The following is a 23,982-nucleotide window of genomic DNA, read 5'->3' as shown; positions in this document are numbered from 1 at the left end:
GCTTCCTAAGCTGTTTTAGCCCCCCGCCGGATCGACGGTCAGTCTCACTTGTGGCGATGCAGCTATTTAACGACAGCCCGTACATGTACGTGGATTGTCGTTAAGGGGTTAAAAAGGGACTGTCCCGGGATACAGAACTCAGGGGGGAGTGTGATTTACCCCGAGTCTGAGTGGCCTCTCACACTCACATCCCACCTAGTAGTCCTGTGGAAATATCACCCCGATACGGCTAATGAAATATTACAAAGGTGCCGAGACGGGCCACGCTTTATATTAAAGGGCGTTCACGTGGGTGGGGCGTTCCCTGGAGGAAGAGTATTTAAAGAGTTAAACCAGGGATTTCACGCTTTTAATGAATTTCAGGGCTTTGCCACAAACCTCATCGGTTACGATATCGCCAAGAACTGGTTTGGTGAGGAAATCACTGCAAAAATTCCAAAAACGTTTATTGAGATGAGAGACCCTACGCAACCCTACTTTAAAAAAAGAGCGCGTGTCTGCGCGTGTGCAAATATAAACGCACCAAGTGAACAGCTCCTTCTGACGGCTAAACATGGTGAACTAAACAAGCCCTGGCATTCAAAGGGTTAAGCCATTAATTGGAGGTACCCTCACCCCTAGTACCCGCAGCACGTTCCCGGGCAGCCCGGAGTCTCTTTGAGTCGATGTGCGGTGGAGATCAAGGAACGCATCTGCACTATTTTAAGGGGGCCGACCTTCTGAGGGTCTTGAGATTCCAGCCACCGCAGAGCCGTCTCCAGACCTTTAATCGCTTCAGCCGCAGAGGGGACGGGATCTCCAGCCCTCGCATCTTCGCTGGCGTCTCCGTCTGCCGGTCTGCCTCCCGGCGCAGGGAACGCGGAAACCGAGTCTGTGGAGCCGTCCCCTGAGAGCTCATCCATAACGGGGATGGAGTCATCCAGATGCACCCACTCTGCAACATCCTCGGGGGCCGCGTGTCTGTACGCCAGGGCCGCCAGGTTAGTCAGGTCGTTGAACACCCTGCTGTAATCCTCGCCGTCGTCGGACTCTGCGCTTGCACCGGTTTCAAAAGCAGCCCTGAGGCCGAAGAGCCAGCATTTCTCTATGCTTCCAGCCGGGATCAGGTTCCAAGCCTGGCCAGCCACGGACACCATGTCCTGGAGCATGAAGGAATCCGCGAATTCCGAGGGAGAGCTACCACAGGAGACCAGGAGCCTCAAAAGCTCCCGTTTATACAGTTGCTTAAAGGAAGATATTACCCCCTGGTCCATAGACGGGATCTTGCCCCTGGTGCTTCTGGACAGGAACACCACCCTGATATTGCCGTCCGGGGTGTGGAGTTCATCGTCGGTTGGTTTGGTCGGGCTTTGGTTGATGAGCAGCACGGCTTTCTGTTGAAGGCCATATCTCCTAAGGTGACGCTTCACGCCAGGAGCAAACTCCTCAAAAAACCACTCTCTCAGAAGCTCGGGGGTCATCCAACCGGTCTTATTGTGCCTGTAGGCGGCCGGGAACTTGTCCTGATTGTGGCGCCAAAGTCTCGGCGGATCCTGCAGCTTCCCAACAACCAATGGTTTCAACTTATGGTTACCGGTAAGGTTGGCAGCCAATAAGACGGTGACACGATCCTTCACCTTCTTGCATCCATCGGGCTGCTTGCCCAGTGTGACCTGACGGGTCTGATCTGGCAACAGCTTCCAGTACAGTCCAGTTAAGTTGGCATTGTATATCTGTTCATCTCCATAGCCACCATCACCGGTTGGCGTTTTTGGCCGCTCAGGATAGACTACAATCGGGCCGATTTCTGTTGCCCTCGCCTCCGACTCGCCGTAGATCCGCTGGCTAGATATGCCGTGTCTTTTCTGCCAGCGCCAAAACCAGCCGTGACTTGCCTTGAAAGTGCATTCCTCGCCGTAGATCTGCTTGGCGAAGGTTTCCGCCTGCGCCTGGATCACGGGACCAGACAGAGGGATTCCCTGTTGCCGTAACGCAACGAACCAGGTGTACACGGCCCTGTCAATCTCCTCCTCGTTGGCGAGGCGCATCTTTTTCCTCTGCGTACCCACCTCCCCGCCGAGCTGGTCCAGGAACCACCTCAGTTTCTGCTCATCTTTCAGCCAGCCCCGCAGAGTTCCGCCCGGCACCCCAAAATCCCGCGACACGCTAGCCTGCCGCTCCCCGTTCTTCACTCGTTCTATGGCTTCTAGCTTATCCTTAATGGAGTACGCCTTGCGAAATGCCATTTTCACCATGGCCGGCGTACATCCAACACCTGCTCGGCCTGGCATGTTGTGGGCAGCTGGGACATCGCTCACCAGCCCCGCGCAGCTCCTGTTGGCATATACCCCGGCCGCAAAAACAGCATCAGGCCCCCAGTCTGTAAGTCCCAGTAAATGGTGCCAGGGGGCACCTCATCATTAAATCTGTGAGGGAGAGGCAGTGGTGACAGGGCCTGCCCAGAGCTATGCCACCTTAACATCCATGTACTTCCTCAATAGGCCCCTGGGGGCCAGGATCTGCGGGGGAGGGTCCGGAGACCCAGCTGTGTTTATATACAGCTGTGATCGCTTTTGTTTCCTTTCTAAAACAACTCCCACCGCCAACCCCTCCTACCCGTGCCCGGTCTAGGAGGGGCCGGAAAACCAATCATGCGCACTGAGCACCCAGGGCCGGCCGTGCTGCACATGCGTACTCGGCTCCCCAGGTCATCCTCCCATTGCGCATGCGCGTGCCCTGTCAGGTCCTTCTTCAAGTCAGCGCTCTGGCGCCTTAGGTTTCTTCATCGTCATGAAAGTTGTGCGCATGCGCGTTGACCCTGAAGGCTAAACCATTCCATTGACAGGTTAATTTATTGTGACACTGATGTATTTGAACGTAGAAAAAAATAATGTGTTTTCTGAATATTAAATCAGCGCCAAACAATGTGTGAGCTTCAGGAGGATACCCGCTGGAGTTAAATAATCGGCCCCGTCTCTCCCTGCTGCGGCTCTGTTTTGGTACGCTCTGGTCGCACGGCAAGTAGTGCGTGTCACGTGGCCCAGCCCCTCCCTCTGTCTCCACACAACGTGTAGCCGGCAGCCACCCCAGCGTGAGTACCGGGTTTGGGGAGACGGGCAGTTCCTTACCGGGGTAGAATTGGCCGGGAGCACACAGGGCATGGGGACGCTGCCTTGCTGCGCCCATCTGGGCCGCTTTCCCGGCAGCTATGAGCTCGGGGAAACCAGCCCTTCATTCCCTGTCAGAGCTCTAAGTTTTGGGGTTTTGAGGGCTACGGAACCGCCACGCCAGGGATGTCTGGGGACATGTCTCGGTTACCCGGCGGGGTTACTTAATCACTTGGTTAGCGCTTCTTTGACGGAGATGCGACTGCAAAACTGTCAACCCGGAGTATTTAATGACAGGGCCGGAGCCCCCCCTCCCCCAGCGGGTGGTATTACGTGACAGGGTTAGGGGCACACGGTGTGCCGGGGCTTCCGTCGGTATAATTATTACATGTTAATGGCGGCAGTTGATTTTTAGCACGATGCAGGTACCGTTCGGTGCACGTCATATTATACACGTATGTATAGATCAGCAGAAGGGGTTCCGCGCTCACGGTGCAGAGCATACACAGCAGCCGTCACTCCTAGGAGTCCCTGTCGCCGGAGCACCGATCCTCTGTCCCCCCTTCACACCGAATTTCAACAAAACTTTGTTTTCTAAACTGACCGTTCATTCATCCGAGCAGAACCGGCAGAGCCACCGGCTTCGGCCTAAAAATGAAAATCCCTTTGTTGCTGAAAACTGCAAATAACGTATACATACACATCTATATATCTATCTATATATCTATCTATCTATATATTTATCTATATATCTATATATTTATCTATATATCTATCTATATGTCTATATATAAATGCACACACAAATATATGCACATACATAACGCAAGCAGCTATATATATATATATATACACACATGCATATCAGATGCATATATATATGTATAAAATTTGCACAAATGTATATACATGCACATATATAATTTACACATGTAATGTATACACATATATAAATGTATACACATACATCACTTGCAGATATATATACACACACACCGTATATATAAAATTTACACATGCACTAGTGTAGTGTACACACGTAAATATACATGCGCACATCACATACATATTGCATGCAGATAAATATACACACAGATATCACATATATATATTACAGATACTGTATATGCTGTATAATGTACACACGTATAATGTGAGGTGGGTGCTCGTGTATTTTCACAGGATGTAGATATTTTTAAGCGCACAGTGCTGGTATTTCGTCAGCGCTTGTAGCTTCAGGATACTCTTCTTGCAGAGATAAACGGGGATTTAATCGCATTAAAAAGCGGCGCCGGCTTCCAAAGTTTATATGCGTCGCTTTTCATACATTTTCACGTTAACGCTTACGCTGGAACGTGAATATATGTATTGTACAGCGCTGCGTAAATTGTTGGCGCTATATCAATAAAAGGTAATAAAGTGTTATTGTGGTAATGTTGCTCTGTCACCTCCTTGCCGACAAATGATGTCAATATAATTTACCGTCCAAAATTATAAACGACAGCGACAATATCTCCGTGTATAGCGGCCGGAGAGGGCTGTATATATATATATCTATCCGTATATATAATGTGTATATATCTATATATGGATATATATAATCTATGATTTTTCAGCCGTTGATGGCAATGCCGTACCGGTGCTTTAAAATGTAATTTTCCTCCTATGTTTCCTAAACCCCGATTCTGTTTCAAGTCTTTCCTGACGATAATTTAACGGCTTCTTCTATCTCTGTGGATGTTTTTATCGTCAAAGTCCGGCGTCCGTCACTAACCCGCTCTGTTTAGGGGGGGGGCGCTTTCTGAATGTCTTACTGCCCTAACCCGCTTGCCTTCTCTCTTTAATGCTGATGTAGGAGGTGAGTACGCAGTGAGTATACCCTCACATTCTCCCGCCTCAGTACATCCCGCATGTGTGCATGTCATACACGTGTCCCCATCCTCCATCATACACGTGTCCCCATCCTCCATCATACACGTGTCCCAATCCTCTTGAGTAACTCGTAAGCTGTCTTTCAGGGTGAGGACACCTAAGTGGTGGGATGTGACCGCGGGATCGCCCTCGGCTCCTGTGTACAGCGGAGGTACGGGTGATGTGTTTTGTCATCAACGACCTCATAAATCCCTTCTGGCAGAGTAAAGGGACAGGATTCAGGAGCCGGATGTCTATCCCATGCATGTTTAATACCCTCGCGGTATTACCCTCTACCACTTCTGCTGGGAGACCGTTCTAACACGCTGTTAGATGTGATAGAGGAGGGACCGACCTTCCAATAAATGTAGGTTATCTTTGTTCAGGACCCAGCAGTTATGTAATGTGACGACCTTTAATGACTGGTACTCGAGCAGCATTAGGGGGTCTGTAATACCGGGTCACTAGTAGGTGGGTAAGCGAGACACCCCCCGGCTTCCTGAGAATTTCCCTTCTGTGACTAGAAGAGCCTTCCAGCAGAACTGTAAAGGTTTATACGCGGGGGATGAGTCTTGGATTCGGACGATGTCACGGCGAGCCAAATGCTTCTGTCGTCAGATTCATTTATTGCCAACAACGCTAGTGATCGTCTACTAAATCATGCACACGCCATTATTCACCCGCAAGCACCACTGTTAGACTCGCTTTACAGCACGGACATCAGGCAGGTGGTTCTCAAACAGCCCAAAGGCCGCCTGAGAGTCATGGGAGCTGAATGGTTTGAGAGCTGCCTGCTAGCTCCCTCTGATATAGAGGGTCCATCGTTCATCCAGCATGCCGGGCAGCCACAGTGGGGTTCCCAAAGCCTTGCATGGCCGAGGAGCGTCTCCATGCTCGACAGACTTGGGACCCGTATCTTCTGCCTTCACTAATGTACTAATGCCTTCACCGCCATGATGGGGCTTGGCAGGAGTGGTGGTTTTACCCAAGAAGACTGAGTGTACGTTGAGTAATTATCTGCCCGAGAACAGCAGAGTTAGTTTCCAAAGCAAGATTTTAAGGATCGCTAAGGCGGTGTTGCCAGAGATACCCTTCATTTTATGCTTAATTAGCCTCCTCTTTGAGGTTATAACATGTAGACTTTGGATTTGCATGTGGACTCAACTCGAATGCCTTGGCAAGTTCTCACCTTGACTTGGAGCGTTGAGAATGTTCATCAGCAGCTAGCTTAGTGAATAAAGCCCTTAGTTCTGCAGGACTGAGTCTTCTTGGATGTAAACCTCCGTATGTGTAACGTGTCTTTGACTGCATTATAGCTCTTGTTCTTTTTATTATTGCCTGCCATTCTTTGAAGATGAGGACCAGAAAGCACCAGAGCCCGGTGGAGTCCACGTGGGCCGACAAACTCACGGGTGACGAGTCTTCTAGGGCTAGCGATGAGAATCGGCCAGGACCCGCTGTTAAGGAGCAAGGAGCGGCCGGCGGATTAAACCAGGGCGAGTCCGGTGAAAACCCGCCAAACGCCGATCAAAAGAAAGCTAACGGGAAAAAGCAGAAGCGCCGAAAGAGGTCCCCCAGAAACAAAATCCAGATGGCGAAGGCGGACTGCACGCTGGCGGGGCTGATGGCTGATGATGTGTGGCTTGAGAAGCGTGTGTACGAGGAAGCCGAATGTGCCTACCACGCCGCACTCGCCGCCAACCTGGCCAAAGCGATGGTGACGAAGCCATCGGCGCCGGAGGCAAAGACCCACGGTGCCACGGAGGGCACCGTTACAAATCATGGAGGCTTACCCCGGAGAAACTGCAACCACAGCAGCGTGACTGCTTGCCATCATGTAGATAACAACGTTTGGATTAACAAGTCCAGCTTTGACGATGCCGAGAGGCAGTTTGTTTTACGCTTCACGTCACCTCTGGCTCCGCGCGCCCTCAGCCTTCCGCTTGTATCTCCAGAAAGCGCCGGTCTCCGGTCCCCGCAGAGAGTATCGGATGAAGGCTACGTGAGCGCCACCCCTACACCGGCCACGCAGGACCTGCTGGTGGTAGGGGGTGCCGGGGCACCTGCTGTTACTACCGGGACCACCGTGAACGGCAAACCGCACTGGGCTGTCCTGCGGGACATGATGGCCGAGGCGTGGCTGGAGAAATCCTCATACGATCGGGCAGAGAGGAGCTTCTATGAAAATCTCGCCACCCGGCAGTCAGTGTCGAAGAACGAGCCGAGTAACCACTGGAACTTCCACTCAGGGAAAAAAAGCAAGAAAGACAAACAGAGCCGGAAATCTGCGGGGAAAGCTCCACAGCCGAGCCTAAAAAGAGAGACGACCCCCCGCGTCCCAGAGGTGGGCACCGGGCTCCTCAACCGCCCGGTGTATTATTTCCTCCACCAAGACAGCGAGAATGTGTGGCTGAATAAACCCGCGTATGACCGGGCTGAGGAGCGATTCTACGAGATCCAAGCCCTGAATATACAGCATGCCCCAAAACCAAAGAAGCTGCCCGCCGCCACGACACGGAAGCCGGCAAAGAGCCTCGCCGCCCCCTGCTCGGCAAAGTAGGGCAAATCTCTCTCATGGGTTTTCTTTGCATCCTGTGGTTTGTGGCCGCGATATCGTAAAGAAATTGCCGTAACGGCATCCATTCTATACAAATATCTTTTGTGTTGCGGCTACGGTCTAAACTCTTATTTTTATTTATTTATATGTTTGATTTTTGTCTATTAACTCTCTTTATGTATGCTTACATGTCATTTGGCTTCCACTTCATTTACTTAATTGGGAGCTCTACTGAGCATGTGCGAGAAGTGTACCTGCGAATGCTTCCTGGCGTCAGTCGAAACTGCCAGGGGGCGGAGCTAAAAAATAATTCCTAACTCAAATAAACGATGCATGCCGTCAAATGCAAATATTGTGACGGTCTTAAGAAGCTAGATTGATCAACCCTACTCCCCTCCCTGTCTGTATTTAGGTTTAATATTGTAAATACTGAATATATATATATATATATTTGGGTTTAGTTGGCAAAAACACATTTACTTTACATTACTAGGTGACTATTTTGACCCCCCCCCGTCTGTCCCAGAGGACAATTCATGTAAAGTGACAGATATTTAAACCAGGCCGGGCCGAGGGGCTTTCGAGACCGCCGCTCTTAAAGATCAAACGCTTTGCTTTCTGTAACCGGGACGCGTTTTTCTCGTCTGTAGGAAAATGGCAGCTTCATCCCTGAGCACTGAAAAGGTCTGGCTCGACAAATACAAGTACGACGACGCCGAGCGACAGTATTACGAGCAGCTGAGCAAGAGAGCCGCGCCGGAAGCCTCCAGCCAGCAAACGGTAAGCGGGCAAGGACCGGGGCGCTCTGCGGCTTATAAGCTAACTGCCCCCCCCCCCCAGTCATGTGTGTGCTGCGGACCACCAGCGTGTCATCCTCCCCCCCCCCCCCCCAACGCACACGCCATGGCATGTTTTTTGTATGATTTCTTATCGCAGAAGGACTTTCCCCATCTCCCGCGTGGGTAGTAAGCCCCAAACCGAGTGCGTTTTGCCCCGTTCTCACAGTCCTGGCCGTGCGCATTTAATCTAAACCTCTTCGGGGTCCTCCGCCTGTCCCCGGCTGCGTTTGAGCATCAGAATAATGCCCGAGAGGGGCTGCCAGTCTATAAAGCGGCCCTGGTGCCTATGGAAAGGCTAGTATTGTGTCCCTAGACGTGGCTTTTAAACACACGGGCTCTGTTATGAAATCTTTGTTGCCGTCTCGCTGCCGGGGTCGCTGTCTTTGCGGCACTCCGATAGCTCTTCACACCTTGGCGCTAAATCTTAAGCCTTCCATGATTTTTCTTGTGTGCTTTTAGCATTGCCCCAAAAAAAGCCAAACCGTACCCAATATATAACATCTGTCGTGTAATTCAGACACAGCAGGTTATTTTCCGGTTTGGACCGATACAAGAATCATTTCCGTTTAGTCTTTTATTTTTGTTATTTGCTCCTCTTGTCTGTTTGCTTTTTTACGTCGGGTTACCCCGCAGGCTGCGTTTCAAGCCTTTGCAGTCTTTGCCGCGTTCCTCCTTTTCCCCCCCCCGGTAACGTGTGAATTTCTGTGTGGTTCTTTATTGTACGGCCCGCAGGATGATGGAGCGAGCACAATCCTCAGAGACATTGCCAGAGCCAGGGAGAATATCCAGAAATCGCTGGCCGGAGTGAGTACCAGAGCGCGCTCGCCAGCGGGATCCCACCTGCCTCCCCCTAACCCGTGTGTTCCCGTCACCGCCTGCGCGTGTCCCCCCCCCAAGTGACAAGCAAGGCCTAATTGTGACGATCGCCACCCTGCAGTCCAGTGCATTCTGGGAGCAAATCAATCTGCGCATATATATATAGTCATACTCGTTATATGTAGGTCCTGATCTCTGTCTCATCATGCCCTGAACTGTCAGCTTTAAAGACCCACTTGCCCCGTCAGTCTATTATTTGCTGGCTTCTTATGGAATCCCTTATATCGGTGGGTTTTGTTACAAGGCTTATGTTATGGTTCCTAACCCCCCCCCCCCCCCCCTTATACAGTCAATACTTTTTCTGCCTTGGCTGGTGGTCTGCTCCATGTATCTGCTAGGTACTACTCTCTACAGAATGAGTCCGTTTCACTGATTGCTTTCTCTGTAGACTATATACGGGTTATCTCTTCCGGAGCCACGTACACCCAATCGCCTTACAGGCCATGCTAGTTTAGGGATTAACCGTCAGAGGTGGTAACTGACCCCTAGGCGAAACCCTGCTGTAGTAGCACAATTTCACCTTGCCTGTCACCTCTTCTCCCATTATTGCCCCTCTACCTTCCATAACAAGTCATTCTCCCCGTTCTAAGTTTATTCCTCCTCTTAACCACAACCTTTCCCCCTTTATTTCATCAGAATCTTGAGATTTGATACTTTCTGGCCTTTTTTTTTTTTTATGTGCCACAGACTTATTATTTGCCACTCAAGCAGCTACTGGCCCTGGGAACAATAAGCCACTTGGTTGACCATGTAGGAAAGCTGCAGCGGTCCCCAGGGTCGGCCAATCAGATCATCCGATTGTTGCGTAGTCCTCTATCACCTGTAAACTGTATGGCGCCCCCTACCTGTGATTAGTGAATGCCGCCAGCACCGGGTCGTCTTTAGTTTTTCCCTCTGGTCTGTGATGGTCTTAGTATCATTATAAAGCAGATCAGTCTTCTGTACATTTTTTTTGGCTGCGGCCCCTGTGCATGCACTGTCTCCTCGTCCTGCATCTCATGCGCATGTTTCTGCCGTACCTGTCAGACGTTTCATTAAACAAACAACGTTTCTCCCCCTCCAGCTCAGGACAGTCCTGCATAGTCCAAAAGATGCTCCGCCTTCCCTCCCCCAGAGCCAATCAGGGCCCAGTACTGTAAGTCTGATTCTGAGAGATGACAAATAATGTAACAAAAAAGAGAAACGGTCTCGGGCTTTACCAAAAAGCCTGGCCGGCCGGGGGGGTTCTGGCTGGCGACTCCGAGCCGGTTCCCTCTGCTGGTTGGCAAGTTAATCTCTGTTTGAGTTGGATTTATTCTGTTTGCCCCTTCTGGTTGCGAAAGTATTTGATGCATATTCCCCGAGCCAAGAAAACCCCCGTCTCTCATCGCCCGGGCTAGATTACACGCCGCCCCAAAATTGATGCCCGGGGATCCGAGCCAACAGGATCTGGCATGGGCCCCGTGCTCGGCGTGTCCGAGGCGGTCGCCGGTACATGTTGAGGTAGATAAGACCCGGAATGGCGTCTGTAAAAGTGTCTGCGTTCTGCTGGTACCGGGGGCTTCTGTGTGTTCCGTTCCTTATAGCGCTGGTAAGCGGATAAGTCCTTTATTTCTTCCTGTGGCTTTGGACTGCTTCTCTCGCTTAACCCCAACGCTTTCTCTCTTAATCTAAAGCTTGGTCCGGAAACTGCAGCAGGTTTTCTGGGCCGGTTAACCCGTTGGGTGCTGATGTCATTTTACCCCCCTGTCTGGCACTCAAGGGGTTAACGGAAGGGTTAAGCGCGACGTTCCGGAGAAGCTGTTGATTTCTTTGCTTGGTTCCCGTTTCTCCCCATGCGCTGCCTCTCCCCGCGCGAAGTCTTATAAAAGGTTTTTAAGGATCTCGGTTACCCTTTTCGCAGAGCGCGGCTGCGGCGCCGGCCGGCGGAGACAACGGCGAGCTCCTGTCTCGGGTCGCCAACCTGGAGCAAGAGAACCAGAACCTCCACAAAGGTGCGTCGGGCGCCTAAACATGAGTGCATTAATCATGATATATTTCGGCGGGTTGTGCCGGCGACTGCGTCGGGCTGATCGTCATGGCTTTTGGTTATTCTGGTGCCATATTTTCTAGTAAGGCTGTGGTTGCAATCGGCATGATATTACATAATTAAATAATTATAATAAAAAATGAAATTCATATTATTCGGTGTGCCGGAACCCGGTAACAAACACATACGCGGCATTCCTTTCCTATTGTATAAGCTCTTTATAGATAAACTTTTCAGTAATGTATATTAAGCGGATTAGCATTTGTTAAATTGAATACATTGTCGCTAATTGCATCATTGTTCGCAGTATTGATACTGAGAAATTAACCACTTGTTGCCCAGAAATGAAAGAAATGCCATAAATTCATAGCCGTTGTCTTTCTCCTTTCTAGTTGTGAAAGATCTGCAGCTCGCCATCTCCAAGCTGGAAAGCCGACTGACGACGCTGGAGAAATCCGCTTCCTCGGCCCCCGCTGCCTGCAAGGTACGACGGCCCCCTGTGTGCCGCAGTCCCACTTATTCCATAAACTATCATAAAATGCACCTTAGACGGGATATTTGATGGCTGAATTATTAAAAGCCTGGTTTAAAGGTCCAGAGAACAGACCGATATATTCTTTAGTCCATCGTAGAACCCCCTAGTTAATTGTGAACTTTCACCCCCCTCAGGCCGCAGCCCCCGTACAAAACGTTGCCCCACAAACCGCTCCTCAAAAAGACGAGGAGGAAGACGAGGACGACGATATCGACCTGTTTGGCAGTGACGACGAGGAAGAAGATGCGGAAGCGGCGAGGATCCGGGAGGAGAGGCTGCGTCAGTATGCAGAGAAGAAGTCTAAGAAGCCCGGCCTCATCGCCAAGTCCTCCATCCTCCTGGACGTGAAGCCTTGGGATGACGAGACCGACATGGCGAAGCTGGAGGAGTGCGTGCGCTCCGTGCAGATGGACGGCCTGGTCTGGGGTTCCTCTAAACTGGTGCCGGTCGGTTACGGCATCAAGAAGCTGCAGATCCAGTGCGTGGTGGAGGATGACAAGGTGGGAACGGACGTTCTGGAAGAGGAGATCACCAAGTTCGAGGACTATGTAAGTAACGGGCCGCTCCGAGCTGCGGGGTTCGCAGCAGACGGGTCATTTTGGGTGTATATTGTGTAAACGGTTTGTTTAATTTCTCTTTCTTGCTTTACAGGTGCAGAGCGTTGATATCGCTGCTTTCAATAAGATCTAAGAGAACATCTGAAACGGTTAAATAAAAAGCAGTGTGCAGAGTGTGCGAGTCCGTGGCTATTTATTTTGGGGGGGTTTCTTCAGTGTTCCTGTATAGTTGGGTCGAATGTGACGGGGTCTCTAAGTGTGATATAAGTGCCCAGGGGGGAGTTTGCCCCCTGATAAGGGCAAGTATTATGGGAAAAAGTGAATATGAAAAGCATAAAAACCTCCAGGACCCAGGCAGCTGAATGAGGGTGTTAACCGCCCGCTCGGTTATATGGAAAGAGGTAACATTAATGTCGCGTTTATAGCGCTGCGTCCAGCTTCAGACGTAAATTCAAAGTGTTCTTAATAACGAAACGTACCAGGAAAGCCGTGCGCCGAGAAGGGACGTGATGGAGGCCGCCAATGATGGATAACCGAAAGTCCATAAAGCAAGCAACGTACGTGGTGTTTGTGTATATAGGGGGCAGCGGGGTAACCCCTGGGGGACCATCAAGGAGCGAGAAGTAATTTGTTTACAGAGAATCCCGTGACGGCCGCCACCTGTCGTCTAAACGCTAAACCGCTTGGTTGTGCTGAGCGGAGACAGTCGGAGGTTCGCCGTGTAGAATTTCGCTGCAGTTAATTGCGTTTTATAAACCTGGCCCTCCTGGAAGCGGATCTATGAATTAAGTGTCCCCCGTTCACTCCGTCTGGAGTGGGGACGCTTTTCCTGCCCCCCTTCCCTAACCCCTGATATTTTTGGAGGTGCAGGGCGGTGCCGCTGAGCTGAGTCTCCCCAGGAGTAACCGGCAGCCGCTGTAGCCGTCGGGGCAGGAAGAAGCGCGTTACATCTGTGGAGGGACTGTATCCATTCTGCCCCTCGCTCCCTGTGGGTATAACCCTCGCCTGCTTACGTTATGAAAGCTGTTTATTAGTTTTTGATGTTTATCTAGTTTTTGGTTTTTTTTTTCCTTGGGCTTCGTTTACCTCTCCTCGGCAGATGGGAGACGTCGCGTTTCTTGGCTGCCCGCACAATGATATACATGGCGGCTGTCAGACCTCGGTGGTTAGTGGCTTTTCCCTCCTCAGCCACTGGCGTTGGGTTTTATTTAATAGTTTTTCTTATTGTAGGTTATTTTTCAGCAAGCAGTTTCCCGAAGCTTCACCCCCCCCAGGGGCATCATTAATCATTCTGTTAACAGGAAAACAAATCCTTATACCTTTCCAGAGGATGCCTGAGCATCATGGGAGTTGTACAATTGCAAGATGCCATAAGCTTACCCAACCTAGGGCAGCCCAGGACATTCTCCTCCACTTATGCAGCGATAATAAGCCAGCATTGGGGTTCTGTATGACGGCTCGCCAGCCGTAGGCGCATAGCTGTGATACCGGCCCTCATGGAAGCCATCATAGGTCGACCTCTCCGACTCACCTGCATTCAAGGAGGGATTTTACGGTATAACAGTAAACGCTTGAGTTACGGAGTCACGCTGTTCGCGTATCCCTGACCGTCTCCTGATGATGGGTAAAATACGGTAGCGGCAGAGCTTGGCTATGGGTTTGCGAAGCATGTTTTTCAGGTGATGATGTAACTTAAAGAAAATATCTATTAAAAGTTTCTGAAAATGTTTTTTGTGAAACAAAAACCACAAAACTACGACTTCCCCGCTTAAAAACCGCTCCTGAGTTTATTAGAATTAAGGTGAGGCTTCGTGTAACGCCCACAAGGTACCAAGTTCAGTGATAACCAATTACATTTGCAGGATTAATAACACTTCCCCTCACCCAATGGCAGTGATTGGATGATAGCAGCAGGAAGCATTTCTCCTCCCTGGCCATCTATGGCAGCATTAAATATGCAGATTAGCTCCTCCCTGTTCAGCTGATGGGGGCACGGTTGAGAAAACATCAGACTCCACCTACCCCCATTCACCTTATTCGTACCAAAACTGAATTGCCCCTGGTTTAAAGCCCCTCTTATGCAGCGGCTGTGGGACTGAAGGGTAAATCCTGGCGAAGAATAAATGATTGCGTTTTTCTTTATTAGTGTTTTGGGCTTTTTTTTTTAGGCTGGATTTGGAATTTTGTGAAATAAAATAATTTTCAGCGTAGGTGGTGTTTCTCAAGCATTTAATACCACAATTTGAGGTGTTTGGGTAAGAAGGGGGGTAAAGAGGAGGCCGTTCTCATGCATAAGTTATCTGCCTCATTATTAGAAGCTCAGCTTTTCCTGAGAAAGTTAAAGGGCCCGTCGAGAGCCCGCTGCAGCCCAACAGAGGAGCAACGTATAGCGCATAGAACCCTCTGGCAGATCGGCCCTATCCGGCCCGTCCTGTCGGTCTCGTCTTAGATTCAGGGGCCGTGTGTCTATCCCATGCATGTATAATACCCTCACTGTATTACCCTCTACCACTTCTGCTGGGAGGCTGTAATAAAGTACATTGACCTTTAGACACATCATGCTCTGCATGCACTTTTGGCAACAGTCCCACTGAAGTGAACACCTTCTGCGCATGTGCGCCAGAGGACTCTTTAAACAACCTGGAACTCCTGCACAAACCAACTGGCCGGCGGATCGTGCAGAAGATGTGTTCTGGTGAATATATTTCCAGTAATGCAGACAGCTGCTATTCAATATATGCAGATTTTAATGTGACACACGGCTGCTACATGCATTAAACTGCATACGATGACTGGAGTGTAGCTTTAAGTACCAGGCAAATAACTAATCCAAAGACATGAATAAACATGCACGGGACAGGCCTATGGATAGATGAATAGAGCAGCCTCCCAGCAGAGGCGGTAGAGGGTAATACAGTGATGGTATTAAACATGCATGGGATAGACATACGGCTCCTGAATCTAAGACGAGACTGATTAAGGTTTGACTCTCTACAGCAGGAGAAACAGGAAGACCAGACGGGCCAGACAGGGGCCAATCTGCTGGTTGGGTCTATGTTTCTATTTTTAAGGGGCAATGATTGTGCGGGACAGGCAAACATCGGAGGTAAGGGGTGTTTGGTGTGATTTAAGAGTCCAGGTTATTTCTGCAGACGCTGGTAAGTTAATTATCTACCTCCACAATCCGGTCTTTACTCATTAACCTGACTTTATCTCCCCATCTGTGGGGGTCGCCCAGCGCAGGTCCCGCTCGGACGCCTGATTCTAAGATTATTAGAATGTTTATAATTATTAGTTTTAATTCATTAAATTAACAGCAGAGGGGCATCAGGTGGCAGATCCAGCCCATTGGGAATATGCACTGGCTGCGTTACGGCCAGGGTTGGGGGGCGGCGCTGGAATCTCGGGCTGTTAATAATCAACTCACTCCATTCATTAATTCGCTCGCTCCAGTGGAAGACATATTTTACACGTGATATAACACCTTCTTGGGTATGTACAGGATTTCTGGAGCATGGAGAAAAGCCTTTTAAAAACACTAACGCAGAGCAGAACATCCATTCTGACCCTGCGCTGGGGTATTATACACAGAGGAAATGCTGCCAACGACAGCCGGGGAGGGGGGGGGGCAGTACAGAAAAGGGGTTCTAAGCGTAAATATTACCCACCGCAATTCCCTGTTGTCTGGAATGGAGCTATTACCCGCATCTTTACAGTTTATTGTCTGTATTTCTAGAAAGATCAGAAGTCCTCACCTAACGCTGCCATTCCCAACACCAAGAACTCCGAAGAGGAAATAATTCTCTTTGATACCCAGCCCTCGCACGGTCCCGCTCTCCCTGTGACCGCACCGCCTGTAGCTTTCTTTATGGATAACGGGTGCCAATGTTCCATCTAATTTTTCTTAGTTGGCGTGCGCAGAAAATTTCTCTTGTGCAAAAATTTTGACAGAGCAAAAGTTTTGTGCGCACAATATCCGCGCCGCATAAAGTTTAAAAAAATATATTATTTTTTTCTTTTTTGGGGGAAAAACTGTTGTGCGCACAACTTTTGGACGTGTGCGCTCTCTTAAAAAGCTATGTGCGCGAGCACAAGCGCACAGCTTAGAGGGAACACTGACGGGTGCCTTATCACAACCCCCAGCGCCGCCTTCTTCAGCCGTCCCAGCGTCAGCCCGGCCGAGGAAACCTCACCCGGGGAAATTTGTCTTTCGGAGGCTTGTTAGCAGACAATGGAGTTTTTCGGTCATCGCAACCTGCGTGGAAACAAGAACACGGAATTCGGTGCTTTTAGCTCGACACTGCTACTAATAAAGAGTCCGCTGCATGATCGGCCCTCCCAAATACCCACAGTGCCCACGCCTATTAGAATACGTGACATTACTCCGCTTTGAGCTAAAGAGTAACATTTCTTTAAATGCATACATTCGCTTGTCCCGGAATAGAAGACCCTCAATAATTTAACGAGCACTAGGACCACGGGCGTCTCGTGTGTCCGCTGCGTACGGGGGGGCTTTACTGACAACGTGATGCGTGTGGCTCCCGGGATTACTCTGTACGTTAACTCACCCCATAACTTTTGTGTATTTACCGTGTAGGGCCTGGGGTTTTCCAGCTTGCGGTGGTCCTGTCCAAGCGCGTGCAGAGACCTCTGCGCATGTGACCGGATTTCATGGATACTTGGTAGAGACTGGCCATTGGGCAGCTGTGAGGAGGAAGAAACGGCGTCTGTCAGGCATTGTAGGGCGACGGGCTTTAATAGAAGGCTGGCAGCCGACAGGCGGTTCGCCTACAGTGAAAGCCAAAGCTATTTCTTTACTGAAATGCATCATTTATGGCTGCTAGACACGGCCTAATCCTATAAAGCCAGATTATTGCTTTATATAGCACCACCATATTCCGTTGCACTGTACAACAGGCCTTGTGTTAAACAAGCGACCTTCTGGGTCTCGGGCTCCAGAGAATTAGGGGAAGATTATATTTAATAAAAGCAACACAAGACTCGATGTGTATCATCTCTGAATCATTACATCACGCTTCTGTGCCAACGCATCATAACCGAAGCTCCACCCTTACGTCATCACCCACAGTAAGCGCCCGGACCCTCGTGCCATCAGCAGCATCGTACGTCGGCGACACCGGCCAGGAAGTACAATGCAGAGCATCAACCGCATGGGGCAAACACCTGCGGCACTGACCTGTCCGTTTTTAAAGACGAGGTGGTGAAGGCGCTCGACCCGGACGGGCGCCACGCACTCCGTTTCTGTGTTTTTGCCCAGTCTGTAGACTTTCACTTCTTTCTCTGCCTCGGGAGGCGGCTCGTCCTCTAGCGCCATCAGATCCAGTAATGGCTGACCTGGAGCCAAAAGGACGAGAAGTGATGGAAACGAAAAAGCCAGAGCCCTCTAAATTAGGATTACGAGATAACGGGTGTTCGTATCTGTCACTTACGCACTAGAAACATTTATAAGCCATTGGGTAAAAGAGTGATACACGAAAAGCTAAACATTTTTGACACTAGTGGTTTTCCTGGCAAATAACGTTCCGTGGAGTGCATAAAGTGTTATAGTCTCCATGGAACATGAAACAGCTTCTCCACAAAAAAAAACATTAGTGAAAGTTTCCCCAACCTGCGCCGTCATAGAGCCGGTAGACGATCTTGCTCCCTGGAATGGTCATTTTGTCTTCGTCTTCACTCATTTTCATGCAGGGGGTGTCGTTCACCTGGACCAGCTGCATAGAGAGAAGTTCAAGGTGGGACGCACGCTACAGCAGTGAGAGGACTAGGGGCTTATCCACTAAACCAAGGGTTTAAAGGAGAGCAGGGGGGTTTCAGAGTGAAATGTTCCAGGGACCCCCACCCCGAGGTGTCTGCGGTCTTCTCTCCTTGTCCAGCTGTTAAAATTCCCGGAAGCTCACCTTGTAGACACAGCCCAGGGACGGCTGGAGCGTGCAGGTAACCAGGTGCGTCCCCACACCCACCATGTTAATCTCGTTGGTCTGCAGAGAAAAAGGAAGACAATGAGAAGCATACACCGGACTGGGCAAGGGAGGAAGAGATCAATCATATGGTCCTCGGGGCCACATTCAGCATGCCTTGTCCTTGACAACTCATCATGATGAGGGCCGAACATATCCCCTGAACCTAGAACCCAGGTTCCATCAATGTTTTCAGCTCTACAGCAGCACGGGCTGCACCACAATCCTCCCAAATGTCACCAAAGTGAAGGCTCCGTGACATCACGCGACTACAGAGACTAAGCGTAAGATCTGGAGCCGTACCTAATAAACATCCGCAGGCGCTGGACTTTACAGACAGTCCCCACTTAATTAACCCAAATGCCCCGCTGCCTTACCCATCAGCATCATCAGACTTTGGAAAGAATGTGCACAAAGTGACCAGACGTCCAACGTATGGACCACCACCTATCATAAGACCACCAGATCACAGAATCCTACGACACGGTCCGTCTGACCACTAATAGCCATTCTGCCCCCCCCCCCACACTCACGTTTTGGGTCAGATGCTTCAAGCTCTCCTCACTGATATTGTTGCTGACGACGATGGACAGATTTTCAAAGTCAGGAATTTCAAATCTGTTGAATGAGATGACAGAGTGAGATTTTAGACAAAATGTCTCCCCCGGTCCCACTAGATGACTCTCAGCACATTGTGAGCTCCACCCCAACGCCCTACAAAGAAACCTATGGTGGTCTGGTGACTACTATTCCCAGCATCATCATCATCAGGGCTTCTCGAAGGTGGCATATGAGAGTCGTACCCCAAACAGTGCGACGCAGCCTTAAAATGAATAAGGAGGCTCACAATCTCTGGCACGCAGGGAATACAGGGGGCATCAGATGACCCCCCAGTAGGGATGTGGCGTTCAGATCTTTTCTCCAATTGGGTAAACTGACCACTAACCACCCGGCTCATCACAGGGACTCACTGTTTGGCACAGACTTGGAATATTTTGCGGATTTTCACAGACTGGCTGGCGAGGTCCCCGCTATCCAGCCGCACTCCTATGGGATGGTAGCCCAACTCGTGCAAAGCCAACGCCACGGCGCAGAAGTTCGGCACACCGCTCCTGCCGAGGAGTAGCAACGCAGGTAAAACGCTTATTAACAGGAGACGGACTACCCAAAAAGGCAGGAAACGAGACAATCGAAACTCGGCTCAAATGGAATATGGTGTAATAATCATAAAGAAAAGACACAAACAGCGCCCACAAGGACATAACTAATGTTTGAGGTCAGCATGGGGACATCGTAACCCCACGGTTAGAAATCAAGAGGCCGTCTATAAACGCAATGTACCCTTAACGTCATTCTGATTAGAGTGATCGGTGGTGGGACTGGTCCTCCATGACACCCCTGGTTCCTCGTCCTCTAAACACAGTATTTGTCCTCCCCTCGGTCACATTCACCTCTTACATCAACACGCTGTAAGTGTCCACCACCGTCAGGAAGTTCAGAGGGTAGGCGATGGCGTACGAGACAAAGGCCGACAGCTCGCCGACGTTGGTTTCTTCCTGGGGAATCTTAAGGGTCCGACAGACTTTCCCCAGCCAGGACCGCGAGAGCGACAGGAAGTCCACCTCAGCTTCCTGTTTGTTTGCGGGTCTCAGAGTCTGCCGGATAGAGAGATATCACCGACCTGTCGCTTGTCAGCACCGCCGAAATATATAATATATAGATCCCCCTCCCCCCACCATCCCGAAATCAAGGAAAATGGTAAATTTGCGTTTTTTACCCGACATTTCACATCATCGGTACAGGAAAAGGACGACACAAAGGAGTGGGCAACCGAGCCGGCCACGGGGACCCCAAAGAGCTTCCCAGCTAGAACATTACTGGTGCAGTCAAACCCTGAGAAAGGGAGAACATAAGGGAAAGCGGACAAAGCAAAGACAAGCAATGAGCACACCTGATCGCAAGCACTCCAAGGGGACATGCTCAGCACCCCACAAAGCAGCTCGTCCTCGGAACCCGCCGGCTTTATAAAAATGCCCGCCACGGAAGGGACATCTTTATTTAACAGAAGTGAAGAAACAAGGGGGGGATACGGATACCGCGTGGTCGCACTCACCCCCCATGTAGGAATATTTCGATGCCGAGAGACCTCCGTCACGACCTTGTGCCCGGCGCAGGCCCATCTCCACCAGCTTCTTATCCGGACTGGCCGCCAGGCGGAAGCGAGCGGCGTTCGTTCCAACGAGACTGGGAGAAAAAAAGGCAATAAAGCCGATCAGATCAGAGAACTTAGTGATGTCCCCGCTTACGGTTATCAAAATCATTTAAATACCTTTTTGTGCCAAATATGTTTTTCTATATTTTTTGGCCCTCCTTTGAATTTAAATATATTTTTTTTATCAAGCAGGAAGTTTAAAGGAAAGCGGGAAGTCTACGGAAGGGTCGCTCACCTGGCGTAATTCACCAAGCAGAGTAATGTGGTTTCTAGAAGCTGCACCACCAGCAGCGGACCTCTGACCTTCATCAATGGCTCCTGAAGAGGGGGGGGGGAGGAAAATTAACATTCCAGTACATTAACCCCTTCAGGACCGTTTTTTTTTGTGTGTTTTACCATGTTTGTGCTAAATGACCAGAGCAGTTTTTTGTCTTTTTATAACCGTGATTGCCCACCAACTCATTTATTTCACCCGCACAAAATATTTTCTTTAAGCACAAATATGGCTTTTTTTTTAAATAATTATAAACCGCATAAGAATCACCATCTAGTATTGAAAATTAAAAAAAAAAAGCAAAATTTCCACAGTTTCACCTATAAAAACTATATATACACAGCACAAATGGGGGGGGGGGGGACTCCAAGTGTATTTAGGTATTTGTCCTTTCTTTGGAAACACCTCATATGCCTGGTATTTTCACTTATTTTGGCACTTACAGGGTTAAATGTGAATGCCGCAAATCGCTGTTACTAAACAAGATTTTTTTTAAGATGTGATTGGCTGGGAGTTGCGCCCCAATAGCGCCAGGGGTCATCCAGGGCTTTCATAATCACTCCTGGCCAATAGGAGTGATCCGATCATCTTTAGCCCACTTTTGATTGGTTGTGCAGCAGGTTGAACTGCTGCAGATACCTAACTCACAGCAATTGACCTGGAAGCACCCTTGACTTTCTGGTCAGTGCTGTCCCCCCCCCCCACCACTCTTTTAATGCTGATGTTCCATAGGAGCACAGCATTCACTGATATTTAAGCCTCACAAGCTTGTTAATATATATATTAACCCCTGCAATGCCATAAACAATCTCGGCAAAGAATCCCCTTCCCTAAAGCTGCTTTCTTACTAAAGAAAGGAAATTGTAACCTCTTTGGGGTAAAACTAAACGCTACGAGACGGGGCGGACAAGCCGACAACTTGCCTCCAGCAGGACAAAAAGAGCCCGAACTGGGGCAATATCCCCGAAGTAAACGTAATTCTTTTACTATGCGTCCAGAGATCACTCACTAGTCCTGCACGGCCTTCAGAGCCCCCCCATAGCGATCACCCCAGACCCCCGATCTAAGGTTTGTATAGATACCTATAAGTTGATTCAGTACACGTACCCTGGCAAACACCACCGAACCCTCCGGGAGAGAGGACACCGTGACTTCCGAAGCGTCCACCGTCTGCAAAAAATCCAGGAAGTCCTTCTCCACCGTGCTGGGAAGGACGGACTCCAGGTATGTAATATCTGCCGAGAGACGCACACAGCGGGGAGTTAAACGCTCGCTGCGCGGCCGTGCCCCAGATCAGCGTTATGGTCCACACAGCGCACAGGGGCAAAATGCCACCACATCCAACCACCTGTCCCCTGCGGGCTCTCCTCGATGGGAGGGGGGAGGGGACTGCGATCAGATCTCCGCGGAGCGGCTGGGAGAGCTCCCCGACGCTCTAAAATACGGCAGGACTAAAGAGCGCAAACCCCGCAGGCTTACGCATCACGCTGTCTCTTTAGAAGAGGTCGGTTGGGAACTGAATGCATGACAAGCGTCAGGGAGATCGTTAATAAATAGCCTCAAGTGTCTGCTTTTCAAACACATACAGCCCTGAGTGGAAGCTCAGAAATTTGTAAGCGAGACCTTCAGCTCTGGGCGCCCCCGAAACAGCATGAATTTAATGTCCCATCTGGAGACAGTGAGATTTCTGCTCCCAGATGCCCCACCGAGGGGAGAAGCTTCTGGATTAACAGGGACCCCAATGAATGATGCATCCCGCAGGGGAGATCCCTGCAACTATCTGGGGAACTTCACTGCTCACTCACCCCTCCCCCTACTCACACTCACCACTTCTTACTCCATATTCTGACTCTCCCCTGATCACATCCACCCCTCCCCTACTCACCTTTCCTCACACTCAACCCTCCCCCTACTCACACTCACCCATACTCACACTCACCCACTTCCCCTACTCACCATCTTGAGAGAACTTGAATTCTCGCAGGAACCTCACACTCTCTTCCAGTCCGAAAAACAACGCGAAGCCCCCGCGAAATGGAGCCTCCCGGAAGAAGAGCTCGAACTGCGCCGTGTCCCGGTGCCGCCCGCTCCTCCAGTACCCGTATGCCATAGTGAACTGATAGAGATCGGTGAGCAGAGCCAGCGCCATGCTTCTCTCCAAGCGCAGCCAGCCAGCCACTCAGCCAGACAACCAACCAACCAACCAACTGGACAATTACAAGCCGGCACACTGACAGCTAGCTCCGCCCATTCAAGGCCACCAAGTCAACCCCCTATTCACGTGACGAGATGGTCTCTCCCACCGCGCGCGGAGCACAGACGCCCTCTAAATGACACTGTCAAATCATCCTGGGCACAGTGACAGGAGCCCCGCCCACCACGCGCAAAGATCACCGGGACTTGTAGTTTATACATGATGCTTGAAATGCGCTTATCGCAGGACTCTTGCTTTCGCTCCTCATGGGTATTCTCGTATCAGAGAAGCTGAGCGCATTCCTGCACACACGTACCAAGAGGGGTGTGAGGTACAGGGCACCAGCGCAGAGCACATTCCCGGTTACATGTATCATGTGCCATGAGGAATGTGAGGTACGGGGTGACCGTGACAGTGCCGAGCGCATTCCCTGTCACACATACCATGAGGAGTGTGAGGTACGGGGTGACAGTGCCGAGCGCATTCCCTGTCACACATACCATGAGGAGTGTGAGGTACGGGGTGACAGTGCCGAGCGCATTCCCTGTCACACATACCATGAGGAGTGTGAGGTACGGGGTGACAGTGCCGAGCGCATTCCCTGTCACACATACCATGAGGAGTGTGAGGTATTACAGGGAATATGAAAGGTTTTCATAGCCCCCCCCCTTATTGTGTTCTTTGGCATCTTTGAATGACAATTTTGTTACTTTTCCACTTTTTATTTTTGGCGATTATTAGTTATATAGCGCCATCAGATTCCATAGCTCTGTACAAAGGGGGTAGACAGGACAGAACAAGATGGCGTACAGAAACAACAGGGGATGAGGGCCCTGTGCACGGGAGCTTACAATCTAGAGGATATACGGTGTGCACGTTCTACCCCCCCTCAGAATACAGTGCAGCCAGGAGGGAACCCAACGCCCCGGCAGCCCTGGATGCCAAGCAGCCAAGA

General features: G+C 50.2%; 4 protein-coding genes across 4 annotated transcripts; 2 read left to right on the top strand and 2 right to left on the bottom strand.

Annotated features, from left to right (window-relative positions):
* Positions 1-617: 617 nt before the first annotated feature.
* TIGD5 (tigger transposable element derived 5) lies at positions 618-2,225 on the bottom strand. Its single transcript, XM_089506093.1, has one exon. It carries the CDS (start codon positions 2,223-2,225, stop codon positions 618-620), a length of 1,608 nt encoding a protein of 535 aa, XP_089362219.1.
* Positions 2,226-3,046: 821 nt separating this feature from the next.
* Positions 3,047-12,502, top strand: LOC149273606 (elongation factor 1-delta-like). The gene is made up of 8 exons (XM_089506086.1): positions 3,047-3,070; positions 8,205-8,334; positions 9,126-9,197; positions 10,333-10,404; positions 11,152-11,242; positions 11,670-11,776; positions 11,920-12,360; positions 12,464-12,502. The coding sequence occupies exons 2-8, from the start codon at positions 8,209-8,211 to the stop codon at positions 12,500-12,502; spliced, it is 948 nt and encodes a 315-aa protein (XP_089362212.1). The 5' UTR covers positions 3,047-3,070; positions 8,205-8,208.
* On the top strand, positions 6,352-7,557 carry LOC149273607 (uncharacterized). The gene has a single exon (XM_089506092.1). The coding sequence runs from the start codon at positions 6,352-6,354 to the stop codon at positions 7,555-7,557; it is 1,206 nt and encodes a 401-aa protein (XP_089362218.1).
* A 4,056-nt stretch (positions 12,503-16,558) lies between the features above and the next one.
* Positions 16,559-22,943, bottom strand: LOC149273605 (nicotinate phosphoribosyltransferase-like). Its single transcript, XM_089506090.1, has 13 exons — positions 22,790-22,943; positions 21,941-22,068; positions 20,795-20,877; positions 20,461-20,591; positions 20,125-20,240; positions 19,806-20,002; positions 19,319-19,459; positions 18,881-18,965; positions 18,288-18,368; positions 17,999-18,101; positions 17,558-17,724; positions 16,960-17,058; positions 16,559-16,624 (listed from the first exon to the last, which is right to left on the bottom strand). The coding sequence occupies exons 1-13, from the start codon at positions 22,941-22,943 to the stop codon at positions 16,559-16,561; spliced, it is 1,551 nt and encodes a 516-aa protein (XP_089362216.1).
* Positions 22,944-23,982: the final 1,039 nt, after the last annotated feature.

Source organism: Sceloporus occidentalis, unplaced genomic scaffold, assembly GCF_023333645.1.
Source record: "Sceloporus occidentalis isolate IW3139 unplaced genomic scaffold, rSceOcc1.0.p SCAF_363, whole genome shotgun sequence".
In the NCBI taxonomy this organism is placed as follows: Eukaryota; Metazoa; Chordata; class Lepidosauria; order Squamata; family Phrynosomatidae; genus Sceloporus; species Sceloporus occidentalis.
Note: the sequence above shows the minus strand (reverse complement) of the source record. Positions and strands in the feature narration are given on the sequence as shown.

Coding starts and splice junctions, on each gene's coding strand:
- TIGD5 (XM_089506093.1), bottom strand. CDS start 2,225: ATGGCATTTCGCAAGGCGTACTCCATTAAGGATAAGCTAGAAGCCATA.
- LOC149273607 (XM_089506092.1), top strand. CDS start 6,352: ATGAGGACCAGAAAGCACCAGAGCCCGGTGGAGTCCACGTGGGCCGAC.
- LOC149273606 (XM_089506086.1), top strand. CDS start 8,209: ATGGCAGCTTCATCCCTGAGCACTGAAAAGGTCTGGCTCGACAAATAC. Junction 9,198..10,332: donor TCCAGAAATCGCTGGCCGGA/GTGAGTACCAGA, acceptor CTCCCCCTCCAG/CTCAGGACAGTCCTGCATAG. Junction 12,361..12,463: donor TCACCAAGTTCGAGGACTAT/GTAAGTAACGGG, acceptor CTTGCTTTACAG/GTGCAGAGCGTTGATATCGC.
- LOC149273605 (XM_089506090.1), bottom strand. CDS start 22,943: ATGGCATACGGGTACTGGAGGAGCGGGCGGCACCGGGACACGGCGCAG. Junction 20,241..20,460: donor GAAATATTCCTACATGGGGG/GTGAGTGCGACC, acceptor TCCCTTTCTCAG/GGTTTGACTGCACCAGTAAT. Junction 19,460..19,805: donor GACACTTACAGCGTGTTGAT/GTAAGAGGTGAA, acceptor ACTCCTCGGCAG/GAGCGGTGTGCCGAACTTCT.